Raw genomic sequence first — 19,581 nt, 5'->3', positions numbered from 1 at the left:
AGGCAGGCGAAGATACGGGTTTACAGTGGAGAGGAGAGATCCTGGCACAGACTATATCTAATAGCTATCACATTTAAATTCATTCAAGGTCAGCCAGTTCTGCTCTGAGAGACCCAGATAATATAATCATTGGGTTATTGAGTAGAGGCTTTAACTTTGATCCTCCACCATAGACATATAATGTAACCTAAGTTTCCTTATCTGTAGAATAATGATAATGGTACTTATTTTGTATACTTGCTGTGGAAATCAAGTTAGAACATACACCACGGAGCACACATTCAATGGGACCTCTTGTCATTTATTCTAAAAATAAGCAATTTTCCTTAATAACTGGAGGAAACTCACATACTTGGAGAGCATTTCTGTGGTGAGCACACACATGAACATGTCTACACACATACTTATGCCCGTGTAGACGGATGGCTGTCATTGATAAGCCGGTTAGTAGATTTTGCTTATGAACTCAGTTTGATGGCATGTTTTCTTTACTTGGTGTCTTGTGGCTTTGTCGGAACCTGCCAGCGTGCTTCTCTTTGTTTTGTTTGGTTTAAGAGACTTGTCGTTAATTATTCATTAAAGAGAGGATGCAGGAAAACCATGAGTTTGAGAAAAGTATTGTCAAGATAGGCATAGTTACCTCGTTTGCTACATTCTGTTCAAAAGCCCTCCGGTTGGTAGACAGATGTTGGTTTTTGTAGAACAACTGCCGTTACTTTGTCATATTAATATTTGAATATTCTATGCTGGAAAATTCTTAGAAATCACGATATACCGTCTATCTCAGCGAAACAATTCAACAGGCACAAGGGCCAGGTAAATCTGCTGAAATTAATTTAATTCACCATAAGTCAGAATCAAGAATAAATAATTAAATTAAAGTCGGTTTAATTCATCAGCACACACCTGAAGCTTGAGCAGAAATAAAGTAGTTTCGTGGTGACACTAGTAGCAGTCTTTTTCAGCACACACACGGTTTAAGCCTCTTCCGTGTTACAAACACATACTTTAAGACCGTAGAGGAAGTCATGAAAACCAGATAGTCAAGCAGCCATTTCTTTCTGAACACCTTCCTTTGGTAGGTGGTAAGGGTGGAAAGGATGCCTGGAGCCTTGGAAGGCAGAGATGGAGGATAAATAACAGGGCTCCCCGTAGGCTGTGGATGCTCACAGCACGCCCCTCTAGGCATCTCACTCTTTTGCCTTGATCGTAGACGAGCTAGAAGATGGTGAGAGCGTCTGGGCCCTGGGCCTCAGGAGCCCAGCTGTGAGGGCATCCGCCCTTGTGGGTGATTCTTCCAGCCCGGTGGTGCCACCGGTGCTTGTCCTTGGTGCTTTTACTGTGTTTTGGATTAAGATGGTTCCAATATCAAGGACCGCTGATCCTCCAAATCAAATTCTAAATGAGGGGAAGAGCTCATGCATGTTGTCGTTTAAAAGATGTTTGGTCATCCATTTAGCACAACTGAATAAATGTTTAATTTCTAGTAATCATCAGCATTCATCATTAGAAAGAACACTTTTTGAAAACAATATGTTGAAATCTGGGTGTTTTGTCCTGTGGATGTTAGAGGAAAAACTAGGAAGTTTCTTTAGTGTTGCAGAGAAATTGATTTTTTTTGTTACATTGTTGTTAAACATTAGAAATTAAAATGATTTTTGAAACCAAGAAAAATTATTCCCCCCAACCTTGTGGTTTTGGGATTTACTAAAAGACCAGAATGTCTGCTGAAATATGAAATCTGGTGTTTTGATTTGTTTGGATTCCTTGCCAGAATTTAAAGACTATGATTAATAGTTTATTTCTTATTATTCTAAATGTTATTTTAAAATGGTTAAGCTGGATAAATAATTCCATTAATCAAAATAACAGGAAATGAAAAAGTAAATGGCGACTTAATTTGTCTCATTTTTAGCTGTGGCTATTATAATGCAAATGATGGAGAAATCACGTAGGTTGGTACATTTGAATATATGCATGATCTATTTTCAGTATCACTTTTAGAGTCTCAGCATCACAGATCACAGTTTGAAATTCAGCTCATTTGCTTAAGCTTTTCTTATTTATTAAACCAAACAAGCATCTTAAAACGCATTTTCCATTTTCTCTAAATATACTATGCTACCAAAAATCATGAATTAGATCTGGCAACTTACCCAAAATCACCCCAGTCACATAGCCTTTGTTTACTTATGGCTTGTTGGGTAAAGGTTTTAGTCAATAAAGCATTGTGCATAATTGGTCCTCAAGCACTTAGCATTGCCTGCGTGGCTGACTGCAAGCCCTGTTATAGGCTGACCTCCCTCTGAAGGCTGAGAGGTGCCCTGTGTGTCCTGGGGCATGGTGGGTTTTTTGTGTGCAGGCCATCGATCCACACCCACCACTACATACACATTTCCCTTGCCTTACTAAAAGAAAGAGAGAAAGTAGACCTCGTAAAGTTCCAGTAGTCAATATCCATCCCTAGAACACTGAAATACCTTCAAGAAAGATAGTATTTCTTTCAGCATCACTGAAAAGCCCACAATTCACAGCTGCAGAAAAGAAAAGCGAAATCTTCCGAAAGCTTCTCATGTTTTGACTACTCTTTCCCTTGACAGGAGGACAAGGCGATGTGGACGTGCTCAAAAGATTACAGTGCGTCCACTTAATTTGAATATTTCTCTGCCTCCTTTCTTCCATGTTTGATTCATTTCTTAACAATGCTGTAGGGCTGCTTTATTGAATAATAACATGGTTGCCTCCGGTGAATCAATAACTTAAAACAACTTTCTTAAAAAAATGAGGTATTGGAACACATCCCTTCAGTTATGAAGAGAAAATGGACATCTCTGCATCTGGATTTGTGAACACAGTTTAACCACCTAGTTGTTTGGCTTATCCCGACTTTGCAGTGCTTCCAAAATAAATGTTTTTAAAGCCTTCTGAGCTCTGTAATGTAAAACGTTAGCCCTTCATGGACGGAGGGCCATCTTCCTGTTGCCTCTGGAACAGTCCATTGATGCCTGACCCAATGCAAGTCTGTGACTTCTGGTCCAAAAGAAGAGCTACCCAGGTGGATGTGCCCTGGGGGTGCCGTCCATGTGAAATCTAGGCACACACAGCACCCGTGTTCATAGGCATCCCCTGCCCGCCTCTTACGGTCCCTGACGTCTCTGTTCGCTATGCAGAGGCGGTCAAGGCCAAACACCCAATAGCTAACTATAACTCCCAGTTTTCTTTGGTAAACACGAAGACCATTTTCCTTCCAGAATGTATTTGGAATTGGTTCTTAGTGAGCCCTGTTTGTTGATGATGAATATTTCCCATCAGAACCTCAGAGATCTCTTCACGGCCTGACGTCGCTGTACAAAAATGTAAAACAATCTTTCTCCGTTTACTGCAGGAAATTCACCATCTACTTAGGGAAGTTTTATCACATCTCTCATTCCGTTACTGTTTCCTACATTTCAAATAAACTGCTGTCTCCACCACTGCGCCCACCCCCTAACCCCTCATAAAATTTTGTCCAGTATCTTTCTGACTTCCACTACATGTCAACTGGTAGATGTCATGAACACCGAGCCAGCTGTAAGTGAGAGTTTTCTGGAACTATTAACTAAAGAAAAGCCCTTAATACATTATGTCAACCAGACCTTCCCCCACTCACTCCACTATTATTTCTGGGGTTCCTATAGGCATAGCTGGAAACAGAATTTTACATGAGTCCCTTAGTTTATGTATGCATGTTAATTTCCACTGGTCAGTTTCACTTTGTCAAGATTTTAGCTGAAGGTTAATGCAGTTAAGTAAGATTAATCTGGCCATACTGTTTTTGTCCTCAGATCGTAAACGCTATTGTTCAAACAGGGATGCTTCAAATGTCATCGGAGAGCATTCCCTGAAAGCTGTGGACCCCCATTTATGCTTGGTTTTCTCTTGCAATTCACTTTAGAATACCCCTTCCCTTTTTCCAACTTGGTAATTGTTTATGGAAATGGGTGAAAATGCTCTGAAGTTCTGACAGACCTATGTGAGAGCCGTGCTTTTCTTTTTGTTTGTGTGACCCCAAATTCAGCCTTGTTTTGGAAGTACCATTCACTTGTAAGTCTGCTTTTGTAATATATACAGTTTTACAATCTGGCCTCCTCCTCATCTTGCCAACGTAACCTTCTCTCCAGAGCTGGTTCAGACACTATCATCTGCCATTCTTACCATTAGAGAAGTCTATTGATCCTTTCTAAATCACACTGGAAATGATTCGTCTTCAAGCTGCCTCTCTTTCAGGCAGCAAGGCAAATTTAAAATACTTGATGCTTGTTTTATGAAATGAGTTACAGCTCAGGTTAGGGGGTCTTCGCCTACTTGGTTGGCTTGCTTTGTGAAGGTCATTGTTTGTGTTCTTGGATGTTGATTAGAAAATTAATAGGAAAAATGCATTTAGAAACCAAAAGGCAGAAATGAGCTTTTCTCCTGTTCTTTCCTTTTTCTCACCCAGGGGAGAGACCATTCTAACACAGGTACCGTCCAGACAGTGCCTCTCAGAAAGGGACCCTAAAGGTGTGTTTCCGACGCACCCCAGGTCCCTGTAACGGCCATTAGCAGTACCCTCACGATATCCCAGCAGCCTCCACCTGTGACCTGGCCGCTCCACGGAAGAACAGCCGGAGAACTCCTGAGCAGACACCTCACATCCCGAGCCGCTGCGCTGGAGTGGAAACTGAAGGCAGATGCCTCTCCTTGTTAAACGTTCAGAAATAAATGAAGATGCTATATTCTAGAAATACATGTAGATACTATATACGCATTTACGTGCTCATCGTCCATAGTCCCATATTTTCTTACAATAAACAGTAGTACTGGCAGGCACAGTAGGGGCACAAGGCATCTATCTTATTCAAGACAAGTTTGAGACACTGGAAAAAAAGATACTTGTTGTGTGTGTTGGACAGAGTGGCGAGGCTGAGCACTGTCGCGGGCCTCCCATGTTAAGAGGGACTGTGGAGATGATGTCGGAACAAGCCGTGGTGGATTTGAGGTTGATCGAGTATTAATACTACTGCCCCTCCTTGTCTTAGTGGGTATGTAAAATAGTAAATAAGAGAGAGGAAGGAGGTGACGTTCAGGTGCTGTGGGAAGCAGGCTTGGCGGAGGGGCATGATGATGAGACCCTCATTATTCGCTGGTTCCATCGCACTCCTCCCTGGGGCTGTGTGCCTGTTGCATTCTTTCCACCATTCGAACTGAGCCAATCCGGCAAAGGAGACACGTCTGTGGGAATGCGTAGATTCTGCCTCGGAAGAGAGCTAGTGGAACACTAAGAAAAGCAGGCTTCTTGTTTATTCTCAGGACCTTTTTGTAACAGGGCTACATTCTGCAAACTGCTTACAAAGGAAGACTATACGTCTTAACAAATTCTTTAGCCACTGAGTCCTCCCGATTCGGACCTGTTTTAGTAATGGCAGAAGAATCCCTGAGCAGGTTCAGGTGCCCTAGATGACTAGGGTGCTGAGCTCTGGCGCCTTCTGTCCCCACTCTTTGCCTCCCCGCCCCTTCCCTGAGCCACCCCAGCAAGTGGGTGTCTTTTCTCCCTGGGCCTGGTGACCTCCACAGGATGAGTAACTTTGTTCATAAAGGGTGGGGATCACCAGCCCCTTGGGTGGGGGACGGCTTTATATACCTCTTCCTCAGTAATGCAAATGCGAGTTTTTGTGGTGGGGGTTAAGGCCCATAACAAAGGATCTTAAACCATGCAGTGTACGCAATTGAAATTGTATTCCACAGATATAAATATTTTCTTTTCCCATTGCCGTGACACTATGTGTGATGGTAATATTTCTGAGAGTTTCAGATTTTTGCACATATGATTTTATGCATTATCAAAAGTTACTGCTGCCTTGAATGAAAATGTTCTGTGAAATTTTTTGCAAAAGCTTTACTAGGTTTTTTTTTAATTGTGAAATTTTGTAAAGGCAGGAAATGGATTAAAACGAGCATGCTAAATATATTTTTCAAAAAAGCAATAATTTTACATGTACAGAAATTATCCTAACCTTTAATACTGGTAAGAGCAACAGTTTACTTAATACAGTAATGGATTAGTGCAGTTTTTGTAGACAGTGGGCTTCTGATACAAAGTCTTGTTTAAATACAGACACATACACACACACACACACACACACACACACATACACACACCCTAAAGTGTGGGTTTCCTGTTCTAATGATTTGTTGAATATTATTATTATTATAATATTATTATTATTATTGTTATTGTTATTAGTTAATGTTTGGTTCTGGATTCTACTTGTTACTGAGTTTAAATTACTTGACGGTTCAGGTTACTTTGCAACACTTTCAAACAATGCAATGTAACTGGCTAGCTTATATATATATATATATATATTTTTTTTTTTTTACTTTTTTCTGATATTCTTACACCAGATATGTACGAAAATGATCTGTCCTGTTGGTGTAATTAGGAATGTCCATGCAGATACAGTTAAGCAACTGTAATTGTTCTGTAAAGTTATTTTGAGCAAAGTTGCGGAGACACATTCCTCTGTCCACCTAAGAAATCAGAAGACTCTTCTGTTGATTTATGTTTAATCATTTCAGTAGTTTCCCCACAGTGATCATTTCTGCATTTTCTGGCTTTTGTTTTCTTGGCTGAAAGTGAATGGTGACTGTTAGGAATGTCAGGGACTAGTGACCCAGTCCTGTTTCTCTGTGTTTTAGTTATTAAAAAGAAATTCTGTACCCAAAGTGACGCACAAGTGTAGTCTACGTTTTTACTGTTTCAGAAGCGGCATGGAAAAGTACAGTTGGCCTTTGGAGCTGGAAGTGTCTTGCTGGCGAGTCTCCATCCTGGAGACTCTGGAGGGGAGTGGGCTGGCGCTGGGGCCCTGCCGGCCGCGTGCTGGATCCTTCCTGGCTTGCAGGAGAGCAGGCGTGGAGGGCAGTCAGCTTGCGGGGCCGCGCAGGGCGCACAGAGTGCAGGAGGAAGGTTTTCACCCAGTTAAACAGACTGGGGGGGCCCCCCATGAACGCCATCCCCTGAGGCCAGCTGTGGGCAGGCCTGGATGTGCGGTCCCTTGCTCCCACCCGTCATCGGTATTGTATTGCTTTGTTAATTTGTTGATGGCAGTTTGGTCATAGTATTTAATATGATTTGTGTTTTCTTATTTATTTAGCCACTGTTTGATTCCCTTTTCTTTCCGAATGGTAATTTCTGCATGATACACTTCTGTACGTTGTCTTCTGACTGTTACAGACTTTCTACTACCTCTCCCGATCTGCTGTTTCCTTGTTTCTTAACAGGATTTTTTACAGTGTTGCGTCTAATGTAACTTAGACAATAAAGGGTTTGGTTGTCTACACTGCAGCTTCTCGGTGTCTCTCCGCTGCTTTCCGCTCGCTGCTTCCCGCTCTGCCCCTGCCGGGGCCTGGCTGCACCCTGGCCTGCCTTCCCACACTCTCCTGTTTCCCGCTCATATCTCTTCCTCATTTTCGCATTCAAATAACACGCAGCTAATGAGCTTCTAAAAATCTTTCAGGTTGTTCACTTGTATTCCTTAATTTGAAGAATGAATATTTAAATTCTCTCAAAAGTCAGATACTGAGGATCTTCTCTGGGAAGTCGGCCACTGTACCTGCCCGCCTTTCTGCCTGGTTCCTGGAAGGTCTTATTGTCATCTTAGATGGACAGATTTCATTCTCAGCACCGTACAGATTTGGCTTCAAAGCCAGGTGAATTTTGCCTTTGAGGCTCTGAAAAGTATTAAATGTTTTAAGAGGTCCCCCAATATTTACTTATTTATTTTTTAAACCAAGAAAGACACTGGTTCCCTCCAAAGCAGGTGCTTCGGGAAGTAGCAGTTGGGAGTTGCATACGGTTACTTCATCAGAGAAAGGAGCACCCAGTATGACAGGCCACCGCCCCTGATCCGGCCACTGTGCACAGGTCGCTGAGGGTGCGAGAACACCTCTGCAGGGGCTCCGGTACATGTGGGTTTCATCATCTCACACTCCCTCAGGCTGCAGGGTTGAGCAGAAAGGGCAAGCTTCATCTCTGGTGCCTCTCCAGGGTGGCAACTCTGGTCGGCCTCTGTTCTTTGGACAGAGAGATAGGGTGTAGGTTATGGGGTCAGTAGGGATGCTTTCTGGATCAAAGAAAGTGGGTGCAGTGCTTAGTCTGTTGTGTGGAAGAGGGCACTTCCTGGGCTTTCGTGGCTGGAGACTGTCTACCGACATTCCTTCCTTCAAATGAGACAAACCCTCCTCTGCCACCCCCAGCAAATTCTCAGAGGTTTCCAAGCTGTAGAAAAAGGAAGGAAGGAAGGACGGCATTCATATAGCTTTACTTTCCACTTCAAAATGTCTTAAGTAGCATATGTTGTTTTACTGCTTTTAACTTTGGTGAGTTCTAATTTCAGAACGTTTTGTTCACTGAGCAAAAAAAAAGATGAAACAACCACAGGCCAGGACTTCAAGTGAGGAGGACGCCTTTGTTTGCCGTGGTTGGTGGGAGCACACGCTGGAGCCCGGTAACATGCCTGTGGGAAGTGACCCAGGGCCGCCCGCCCGAGGGAAAATGTTCATTCCTCATCAGCTTTGCTAATTCTAGTTTGAGGCAGTAAAATGCAAAAGACCATAGAATTTGTATTTCCTTTTTTAAAATACAATTGATAACATTATATTTTGTACTCTTTATATTAGAATTTGTAACTAGATTGATGTATTTAACTCTATTTCTGAAAAAATACTTCAATGTTTTAGTTGTGTGATAAAAATATTTAGATAAAACATATTCATTCTATTGGAATTTGAAATAAATAAAAACATCTTGGAGTTCTGAGATTTGTAAGACATTTTTCCCCAATTTCAGAGGGTGGCTTAAATCGTTTGACAGCCCGCTTTGATCTGTGGTTATTTATTTTTGTTGGCTGAACATAAACCAAAGTGTTAATGCTCTTTATTTATAGAAGAGTTTTAGGATGATTCACAAGATCGTTCATCTGAAAAGATGCCCAGATGGCCTGAGTGGTTTTTTTTTTTTTCAACTCTTTTGTGGACTCGAGGACATACACTTTTTTAATGGAAGATGCTGTGTTTTTCTCATTTTTTTTTCACAGCACACGTTATTTCCCCACTGAATACACCCACTGTTCTTACCCTTGCACTGTCACCCATACAGGAGGTACAGGGATGGATGCAGAAGGAATTCTGACTCAGCCACACCTGGAGGAAATTATTGTGTCAAAAATGTGGGGACACGGAGGGGCTGGCACTGTGGTTTGCAATGGTTTACTGATGAGACAGCGAAAACGAGACAGGACCATCAGATGCAATAAAGATTCTAATCTAAAAAGATAAAATGTGTTTTTAAATTAAAAGATATAACTGTGTCTCTACTGGCTGAAGAAAGAATGGACTAGATAAGTTCCCGAATGTGGCTTCCCAGATGTGCTGGGCAGGAAATGGAACTCTGAACGGCACTGGGCGTCCTTCCCCCCACCTGAGCCTCTAGCCCTGGGTACACCACTCTGTGGTGAAAATGCTGTTTTGGAAGGCCTTTGATACTCTGAAAGGCAACCTTAGATCAAGTGCAGACCTTGTCTAACTCAGCTGAGGTTTATGCCTCGCTGTTCAGAACCTCCTTCCTCTTGGATGGCTGGTTCTTCTGAGAAGGGCGTGCATCCGAAATGAAGTGGCAACACCAAAGTCCTTAATAGGTAGTGGACATTGAAGTGAAGGGCCAAGAACACTTGTGTTAGGACAAAACAAAACCCTGGCCTACATCTCTCTGTGTCACCTGACGTGGTCAGTTCCCCTGGTAACACAGGAGCTTACTGCTGTTCCTATAGCCACATCCCAGACCCTTTGGTTCCACAAGTAACCAAGCTCCTTCCCCCTAGAAAGCAGTTTTACATCCTCCTTTATCCGCCTCCTGATCACCCAGCAGTGAGGGGCGCGACATCTACGCTGGCTGCTCTGGACGTCTTGCTGGGTGGGAAATGGGTGAAAGGCAGTGGCGCGGGGTCTGTGTGTCTGCAATTTGCCCATGTTGTGCTAGGTGCGGAAGCTGGGTATCATGACGCCCCCCCACCCCCAACAATGTAAAACCTTACCACAAATGGCTACATTCATCGCAGCACCTTTATTTTCCCTTCCTTAGCTGTTTGAAAACGGTGCATTTCTAATGTGTGCCATTAATGTTCTCAATCGTACGTTTTTAAAAGATACTATTGTAAATTACAGAAAGAAAATGTGAGATGGCCTCGTCTCTACCAGCGTGACACGTTCTTGGGATGTCCGATTTCCTCACTGTCTGCTGAGGCACAGGGGCTTAGAATGGCTTTAAGGAAGGGGAACTTCCTTAGGAATCTGGAGCAGGTGACAGTCACACATCCCTCTGTCTGATTTGTTTATGGGTAGGAAAAATGTAGCGAAACAATCACAATGAGAATGCTGTCTTAGTCCTTTCAGGCTGCTATCACAAAATACCTGAGACTGGGCAATTTTTAAACAACATGTTTTTTGCTCAAGTTCTGGAGGCGGGGCCATTCATGATCAGTGTGGCAGCAGGTTCCATGTCTGGGGAGAGCTTTTCACTTCATAGATGGAGCCTTCTTGCTGTGTCCTCGTGGAGTAAGAGGCGAACAAGCCCTCTTGGGCCTCTTTGATGAGGGCCCTGATCCTACTCCTGAGAGCTCTGCCCTCATGACACTGATCACCTCCCGAAGACCCCACCTGTTGATGCCAACACATTGGGTGTCAGGTTTCAACGTATGAAATTTGGTGGGAACACAGACATTCGCACCGTAGCAAATGCTGCCTCCTGTTTTCATTTTTCAACTGAGGAAGATGTGGAGATTCCCATTCCAAGCCCTTGGGTGGGTTATTTCATCTGCCAAGAGTAAATTCTTCATTGCCAACAGTTTCAAGTTATAAAGGGCGAGAGGACAAGGGGACTCCATCTTGCCTTTTAATGTGCCCAGATTTGTCCATGGAAGACCAGTATTCAGGTCACAAGCATGAGATCCACTTGACTTCGTACATCAATCTCGTTATGTCCTGCTCTTCCATTCTATAAGAGTGGCATTGGTGGACCCGAATGTTCCCAGGACAGGGTTACTGAGTCTAAAGGGAGGGTTTAAGACAGACTTCGCAAAATCAGATGAACCGCTGTGAAATATTTGGAGGTCTGGTATGGGTATTTTGCATTGTAGAACTGTTGATGTGTGGTGGAAGGAATAGGCTGATGCTGCCTCAAAATAAAATATCACCTGTAGGTTAGGCTGTGCAGGAGTAGATGACTCGCCCTGACCCTGCATCTTAGCAGAAGCTCGACATTCATTTTTAAGGAATACAATATTAGAGTCCTTACTCAGAGAAGTAAATTGGAATCAGATAAACATGCAAGTTTCACTTAATCAAAAGATCTTAGGCTTCTTTAAAATTGTAGAAATGGTACAGAAAGTTTTCAACCTTACGAATTCGCTTAACAAATTCTGTGCCGTGTGGTAAGCACTGAAATAGGTGCAGGCATAGAAAGGTAAACCAAACGGAACCTGCTTTTTGGGCTGTCACAGTGGAGGAGGCACATGGGTCTAAAAATGGTGAGTTCTAGGCCAGGCACAGTAGCTCACACCTGTAATCCCAGCACTTTGGGAGGCCGAAGTGGGTGGATCACGAGGTCAGGAGATCGAGATCATCCTGGCCAACATGGTGAAACCTCGTCTCTACTACAAATACAAAAATTAACTGGGCATGGTGGCGTGTACCTGTAGTCCCAGCTACTCGGCAGGCTGAGGCAGGATAACCACTTGAACCAGGGAGCCAGAGGTTGCAGTGAGCCGAGATCGCACCACTGCACTCCAGCCTGATGACAGAGCGAGACTGTCTCAAAGAAAAAAAAAAAGATGAGTTCTAATTCAGAGGGAATACATACAAGCTCACAATGCCTGTGGAAGAGGAGTGGAGCCTCTTCCATTGGGGAGTGAGGTCAAGGATCTAATCAGATACCCGGGTGTCACCAGGACTAGGTGACACCCACCTGAAACTTTTGGAAGGATGTGATATAATGGGGTAATTAGGTGGCATTAAAACAAAACTTGCCTCTGATAGTAAACCTTAGCTGACTTGGAAAATCTATAAGATCTTAAGATGGGAGAGACAAGTGACACGTGAATTTCAGTGAGGAAAAGCTAAGGGAGTGTATTTTTGGAAATAACCCATAGTACAATTAGAACATACTTTGTCAAATCTGACAGAAGAAAGAGACTGAGATCATTGTCAGCTATTCCTTGATGACTAATTCAAAGTGAGGCTTCAGACGGCAAAATTGGCAGCCTGTAGATCAGCAGGCAGGAGACTGTGGAGAAAATGGCACAGTGGCCCACCAGCGCCATAAAGGTACTGTGTGCCTGTTTCTGAGTTGATATGTGCATCTGTTATTAAAATTCAAGGAACTAGACAAAAGCCAGAGGTGGACAACACAGTGGCTGAGGGGAAACTTCAACATCAGATGTAGAAAAAGTGAGATGGATTAGTTAAGAGTAAGGCTAAGAGGAAGTCTGTGACTGGAAGGGCATGGATCAGATAGACATTTTGTACAGTGACTCTCTTGGCCTACATGTAGGCCATACAGCTTTTAAGTCTTGAGAGAGAAATTTACAAGAAGTTAATACTTAAAAGGGCTACCTGTGTGTCAGGAACTCAGATGTTTTCATCTAATTTATTCGAGTCTCACAGTGCTCTTCAACATAGGCACTATTAACTCAATTTTATAGATGAAAACTGACAGAGAAGGGTAGCGTACCCAAAGAGACACAGCCAGGAACCTGCGGAAACAGCAGTAGAGTCCATGTCTGCTGTGCTTGCAGACCTACCACTCTGCACTCTTCTGCTTTGTTGTACTGACTAGAGGGATGCATGCAGTTAGCAAGAAGGATCATCCCTGTGGCATGTCCCTGTCTGTTGAGCATCACTATAAAGGACTATCTGAGGCTGGGTAATTATTCAGAAAAGAGGTTTATTTGGCTCACGGTTCTGCAGGTTGTGTAGGAAGCACAGCACCAACATCTGCTGGGATTCTGGTGAGGCTTCAGGCTGCTTCCACTCATGGTGGAAGGTGGAGGGGAGCTGGTGTGTGCAGAGATCACACGGCAGAGAGGAAGCAAGGGGGTGAGGTACCAGGCTATTAAACAACAGGCCTCCTGGGAGTTAGTAGAGCAAGAAATCCCTAAACCCCCAACCCCCAGGAGGGAATTAATCCATTCATGAAGGATCTGCCTCCATAACCCAGACACCTTCCCTTAGGCCCACCTCCAACATTGGGGATGAAATTTGGACATGAGGTTTGGATGGGACACGTATCGAAACTGTAGCACATGTTACTACTTTCCAAAACACTGAGACACCCATTACCCGCATGGATCACCTCAGCGACCTGGGGTGTGGATCCCGTCAGCGAGACAATTGGAGGTCGTCAGTGGATCAAAACAAGACGTTTTGGATTTCTGAGCTTCTACCTCAGAGGGAGCAAGGCTTATTTTGGGTGACCTTCTCTAAGTTCAGCTGTAACGTGCGTGGGGGTAAGAACGCCGGGATCTCCCCAGACCTGGGTGTGAGTTCCAGGTGTGTTGCATGCCAAATGGGCATGTCCAGTAGCCTTTTTCTTCCCGTTTCTATCTCCTTCTCTGACAATTCTTTCCCTTACTCATGTGGACATGCTCAAGACACTCCCTTCCCAAAAACACCACCAAGGAAACACCTTCCTGGGACCCCAGAACCCTCTACACCTGTTGTATCCTTACCTTTCCTCCTTCCTAAAACATCGTTTGTGATCACTTTACCCTCCTTGTTCTAGCTTTTATCACCAACACCTGCTTCACTGCACTGTCTCTCCTCAAAGTTATCAAGATCCTCATAGTCATTGAGTATAATTATTTTGCCTTAAATAAAGCTGGGATAAAATGCAGAGTAAAAGGAAAAAAATACACATTACATACACACACATTTCTATACATTTTTCACTCGCCAGATGCAACAATTGCAATATTTTGCCAAGTTTTGTTTCTACCCTTTGTTGTCATTTGTTCTGGAATGTTTCAAAGTGATTCTCAGACACTGTGTCATTTCGACTGTAAATAATTCAGTGTGCATCTTTGAGCGATTGAGATACTATCTGTAGATCTAGTTCTGTATCTATCTATGAAGGCTACGTTGCCTTCCATCCACCGCTCTGGCCTTGTTGCCCTCTGTGCTGATCCTGGGGAAGAACCACCTGGACTACCTGGGTCTTTCTTCCCGGGATTCCACACCTGCCAGCTCACCCCAGCTCACTCTGTGTTGCTACCACAGGAATTTCCTGGAACACAGATCATTCTCCTTCGTTGGTTGAAACTTTCAGTAATTTTCTGTTACCTCCAGAAACATCCCAAATGCTTCCCTGTGCCTTGCAAATCATTTCGTGATTTGATGCCCACAAGTCATCCGCAGGCACCCGATGCCAAACAAGGTGCGTTAACGGTGTTGTGCTCTTGTGCACCGGTTTTCCTGCCTTCTCAAGAGGCTCCAGTTGCGGGGAGTGGCCCCGGAGCCTTGGCCCGCTCTGACTTCTCTTCCTGCCTCTCCCACGCCAGAGGAGGCTGGGTTCCTGCCTCTCCTCTGTACTCGCACAGCTCTCTGGACATCCTGGCGTGCTGTTGCACCAATCACAACATCTGAAACTAAATAGACCCTCTCTGCCTCCTCCCACTGAGCTGAGTTTGGCAGTGCTTGAGGGCAGATTCACTGCACTGCATTTCTGTGGCTGTGCTGAAGCCAGGCCCGTGGCTCTCCGTGTGTATGTTTCTTAAATGGTGATTAGTGCGTGCCTCAGTTTCCACAGCTGTACAGTGGAAATGGCCATCTCCCAGTATTGGTGTTACTGTGGCAAACGATATGGGCTGCATTTTGTCAACGTTAATGCGATATGTAAATGTAAGTTGGAATTACTTCCAAGAAATTTGAGTGACAATGTTTTTTCAAGTCCCATAAAATTGTCTTTAAATAAGCATGGTCTCTAGACACCAGCCTTTTTTTTTTTCTTAAAGTATATTGCGTTTATGAATCTGGAAATTTCTGTTACCTATGACACACAAGATGTAAGTCATTTTCCCTTGTTCAATAAATTTTTTTAGCTAGGTAAACAGTTGGATTTCTTCTCCTATCCACAAAAGTGTAGGTTTCAGGTAGACTTAGAAAGCAAGCTGATGACACTTTTTTTTTTTTTTTGGAGACAGAGTCTCACTCTGTCACCCAGGCTGGAGTGCAATGACACTATCTCAGCTCACTGCAACCTCTGCCTCCCGGGTTCAAGCGATTCTCCTGCCTCAGCCTCCTGAGTAGCTGGGATTACAGGCGTGCACCACCACGTCTGGTTAATTTTTGTATTTTCAGTAGAGATGGGGTTTCACCATGTTGGTCAGGCTCGTCTTGAACTCCTGACTTCGTGATCCGCCCACCTCGGCCTCCCGAAGTGCTGGGATTACAGGCATGAGCCACCACACCCAGCCGCTGATGACACTCTTAATGAGAACTGTTGTATTATTATTTGACAACTATTAAAGGAGAGCTGATCATACTCTTTAAGGACAGGAATTACTTAATAGAAACCGGTGAACACCCCGCGATGTTTAGACCTGTAGTTTCAGGCCTCGAAGTGCCTGCGGGGATGGGTTCTGTCACTGGCTTTTACTGGGCTGGTAAAGGGAAACTCAGCCGATTTCTCAGTATTTCACATGTTACCTTATCTGGCTCTTTTCTCGGGCTTGTAAGTGTCCTAAGCTGCCTCAAATCTGCCCTGGCCCTTCTGAAGTGGAGGTGGACTTGGAAAAAGAAAAAGGCTTTTCCTGTTTATTGGGGCGGTGCTAGTTGGACAGAATTCCGGAGAGGACGGGCGATTCTCTGCGGGATCAGGTGGTGACGGTTTTCTGGGTGCCTCTGCCCGGTGCTCTGGGAGGTGCTGAGCAGAGCAAAGGCCACCGCGTGGGGACCGTGGGAGGGTGAGAGGCTCTGGTCACGGCACAGACTTCCCACGGGGGGAAAGTGGGCGATTGGCTGCCACGGGGCAGCTTAGGGGCTGCTCCCTGAGGCTGTGCCGGCACCAGGCGGCTCCGGACCCCCCCTGTCAAGGGGCCTGCTCTGCGACCCCACCACAACACAGGTGAGCAGGACGCGGTGCCAGCACACAGTGGGCCTGCCACCCGGTGGGAAGCAGCGCAGGCAGCCCGCTGTCCCCGGGTCCCGCTGCTTTCCCAAAGAGTCAGCCGGCTCCGGCCACGACCGTCTTTGTAGCCTGAGGTCAGGTAGATGGCTGGGATTGCTGAATACACACAGGCTGGTGGGTCCACACTGAAAGTGCTTTTCGGTGACTACTTAGGAAGCTGCCATTGGCTTTGCAATTCTGGGGCCACCTGTGGGGCCTGGCCCACCTTGTGCTGGGAAGGCGGTGGCCCCAGCTGTCCTGGGCCCCCTCTGAAATGGCCGCTCCCCCGGCTCTCTGCTCTCCAGAAGCTGCTGCTGGGCGTCCTACACCCGTGGCGCAGGCTCAGGTGTGAATTCAACCTGCGACCCTGGATCCAGGAGTGCCCCCCTTCAGTGTGAGAAGAGCCCCTGCCCAGACAGGCAGTTATTCAAAGAAAAGTCTCGTGACAAATACACAGTTAGGTTTTTGTTAGGGATTTGCCTTACATTAATTTTAAAATCAGAGAGTTAGAAAACTTGAAGGTTGAAACACTCTTCAGGGACCACGTAGTCTAAAATTCTCCGTCAGGCTGAGGTCTGGAGGGGCTGTGCGTTCACAGGTCCTTAGTGAGCCTCTTCAGTTTTACTCTATGTTTCTGTTATTTTATTTTTTTATTTTTTATTTTTGTATTTTTAGTAGAGACGGAGTTTCACGGTGTTAGCCAGGATGGTCTCGATCTCCTGACCTCGTGATCCACCCGCCTCGGCCTCCCAAAGTGCTGGGATTACAGGCATGAGCCACTGCGCCCGGCCGATTCTGTTATTATTACATCATCAAGATTACATTTGCCTTTCAGGTTTTCTGCTTTACGCACCTTTTCTTTCCATTGCGTTCTCACCACCTTGTCCCCCTCGGTTTTGCATTCTTCACTCTTTTCAATGTAGCTTAACTTTCCTCACATTCTCTCTGTTTACTAAGAAGCGGGAAAGACGGCCTTCCTGTGTTCTGACATTTGCCCTGGGCTTGCCCCGTGCAGTGCCCCGGGGAACAAAAGGGCCTGTCCTCCCTTGGTGTGCAGGCCAGGAGAAGGACAGGTACTCATTTCGCCTTGGGGCTTCCCCGCCTTCGCCTTCCTACTTTCGCCTCCCGCAGAATGTGCCAGAATCAGTTCTCAGGGGAGTTCTCAGCGCTTCTCTAGGAAGCAGGGATGGAAGTGATTGCAAACCAACAGTCAAAGGGACCGTCTCTCCGCCCCCGATCTTCCTTTATCCATTTTTGAAGGGCTTCTCTAATTTCTTCTCAAAAGCTCATTTTCCTGAAGTTGCCCTCTTCTACCACTAGATGGCAGGTGGACGTCACACATGAATGTAAAGCAACCCCGAATGCAAATTCATTCACCTCGTTATTTTCAGCCAGCATAAATTAAGCACCCGCTGCATGCGGAAGGGGCTACCAAGATGAAGATGACATGTTTGGCCCCCGGGGCCACACGGTGCTTGGCAGGGTTTGACACAGGCCCACAGTGATGATGGTACGCGCTGCTTTGCCCGCGGATCTTGACGGAACCGCTGCTACATTTCGCGCTGACTTCCAGGCACTGGAGATTGAGCAGCTCAGAAGTCGAGGGCCCATCTCTCATGGGGTTTTGTGTTCTCCTAGGGATGCAAGCAGTAACCAGACAAGCAGATACATGCAGACATTTCAGAAAGAGACAAGTGCGACGGGCAGAGCCTGGCAGGGGGTCTGGAGGCAGAGAACTTGGTCTCGTCCCAGGGCCTCTGCATGCAGGCCGAGCAGTCGACAGGACTCAGGGCGCAGGAGAGGACAAGGACTGGAGGGAGACCGCCGCATGCACCCAAGGAAGGGAGGCCTTCCACACAGGAGCCCGCACAGGAGCAGGAGGGAGGGCAGGCCGGAGAGCAGGGCACGTGGCTGCATTCTCCCGGCCGCGCAGACCCTGCTAAGGCGTGTTGCCCGGTGGGTGACATAATCTGATTTGTGTTTGTCAAAGACAAACATAAACTGGCTCTTGGCTGTTGGCAGTTGGCAGAATGGATCTCCCTGCCTGTGTGGAATGTACTTTGGTAGTGGACACAAAAGCTGAAAGCCGTTGTTCACAGGCCCTGGAGGAGGCTGGAGCAGGCGGGTGGGAGCTGTGGGGCTTACAGGACCTGCATGGCTGGATAGGAGAAGGGTTCTGGGTGGATGCCTCCTGGCCTCCTGGTCCTGACTGAGCAGCCTCGGACCTGGAGCAGCCTCAGGCCTGGGTGCCTGGGCCTCGGGGTGTGTGAAGTGGTGCCATTGACTCACGTCCGGAGAATGGGAGAGGAACGTGTGATTTGGGGGTAGGACCTGGAGTTCTTGGGGGTTCAGGGAAGCATCGTCCACAGCTACCCACATGGGTCTGCATTTATGAAGACAACTAGGGGCTGGGGATGGAAAGTCTGAGTGCTCAGAATGTGTCTCCAGGCTGGAGAGTGGGTGCCTTGAGGGCGGAGCAGGGCTCGGAGTGAGCTGGAGGAGCAGTGGGAGCCCCCCTTCATCTTGGGCTCAGAGAATGAGGGGAAGAGCCCTGAGCAGCACAGGGAGAGGCTGCCCAGCTGGCTGAGGGGGCAGGAAGAGGACAGCTGGGCTCAGGGTCCAGGAGCGCGAGGGGGGCAGCAGCTGAGGGGACGCCTGGGGCATCTGGGGACGGCTCTCGCTGGGCCGGCTGGAGGTGTGAGGCAGAGGACACAGATGTTCCATTTTGGGGAATAGTTTCCTTCTTCCTAAGCGGGACAGGAGTGTATTTGCCTGCTCAGGCTGCCACAGAGGACGCCAGGCCTGGGCAGCTTCACAGCCGGGTCTCTTTCCGCAGGTCCTGGGGGCTGGATGGCAAGGCTGCAGGCTGGCTCCTCTGGGCCTCTCTTCTCGGCCTGCGGAAAGTGTCTCCTCCCCATGTCCTCACATGATCATCCCTCTGCTGGCCTCTGTGTCTGAATCTCCTCTTCTGAAAAGGACACCCATCATGTCCTATCAGGTTTCCACCCTAGTGACCTCACGTAACCTTCAGGACCTCCTAAAAGACCCTGTCTCCACACCAGTCAGGTTGGGGGTGAGGGTCTCATACTGCAGGTGACAGGGAGATGGAGCTCAGCCTAGAGCAGGGTCCCCCACCCTGGGAGGAGGCTGGGGAGGAGCAGGTGCAGGAGAAGGGGCTGGCCACTCAGACATGGGCCTCAAGGATGATGCAGGGGAAACTGAGGCAAGGCATGCCTCCTCCCTGTCTTGCCTGGGGCTGGCTCCTGAGCACCAGCCCCACCAAAGCTGGACCGGGCAGGTGCGAGCCTCAGGGCTTTCTATTACCCGGGGAGGCTGCAGTGTGGTAA

General features: G+C 46.4%; 1 protein-coding gene across 16 annotated transcripts in view; it reads left to right on the top strand.

Annotated features, from left to right (window-relative positions):
• The window catches only part of ZNF516 (zinc finger protein 516), a 152,207-nt gene that overhangs the window by 125,932 nt on the left and 6,694 nt on the right, over positions 1–19,581 (top strand). For 7 of the 16 annotated variants that reach the window (XM_054460578.2, XM_063653842.1, XM_054460584.2 and 4 more), the window contains one exon: positions 4,478–8,836. The exons of 8 other annotated variants lie outside the window; for them this stretch is intronic. In XM_054460578.2, the coding sequence (XP_054316553.2) occupies positions 4,478–4,537 (60 nt within the window). In that variant the 3' untranslated portion in view covers positions 4,538–8,836. Of the gene's footprint in view, positions 1–4,477; positions 8,837–19,581 lie in introns of those variants that run through there. One more of the 16 variants, XR_010124205.1, reaches the window with a different exon arrangement.

The sequence above is a fragment of the Pongo pygmaeus genome, chromosome 17 (assembly GCF_028885625.2).
Source record: "Pongo pygmaeus isolate AG05252 chromosome 17, NHGRI_mPonPyg2-v2.0_pri, whole genome shotgun sequence".
Lineage (NCBI taxonomy): Eukaryota > Metazoa > Chordata > Mammalia > Primates > Hominidae > Pongo > Pongo pygmaeus.
Note: the sequence above shows the minus strand (reverse complement) of the source record. Positions and strands in the feature narration are given on the sequence as shown.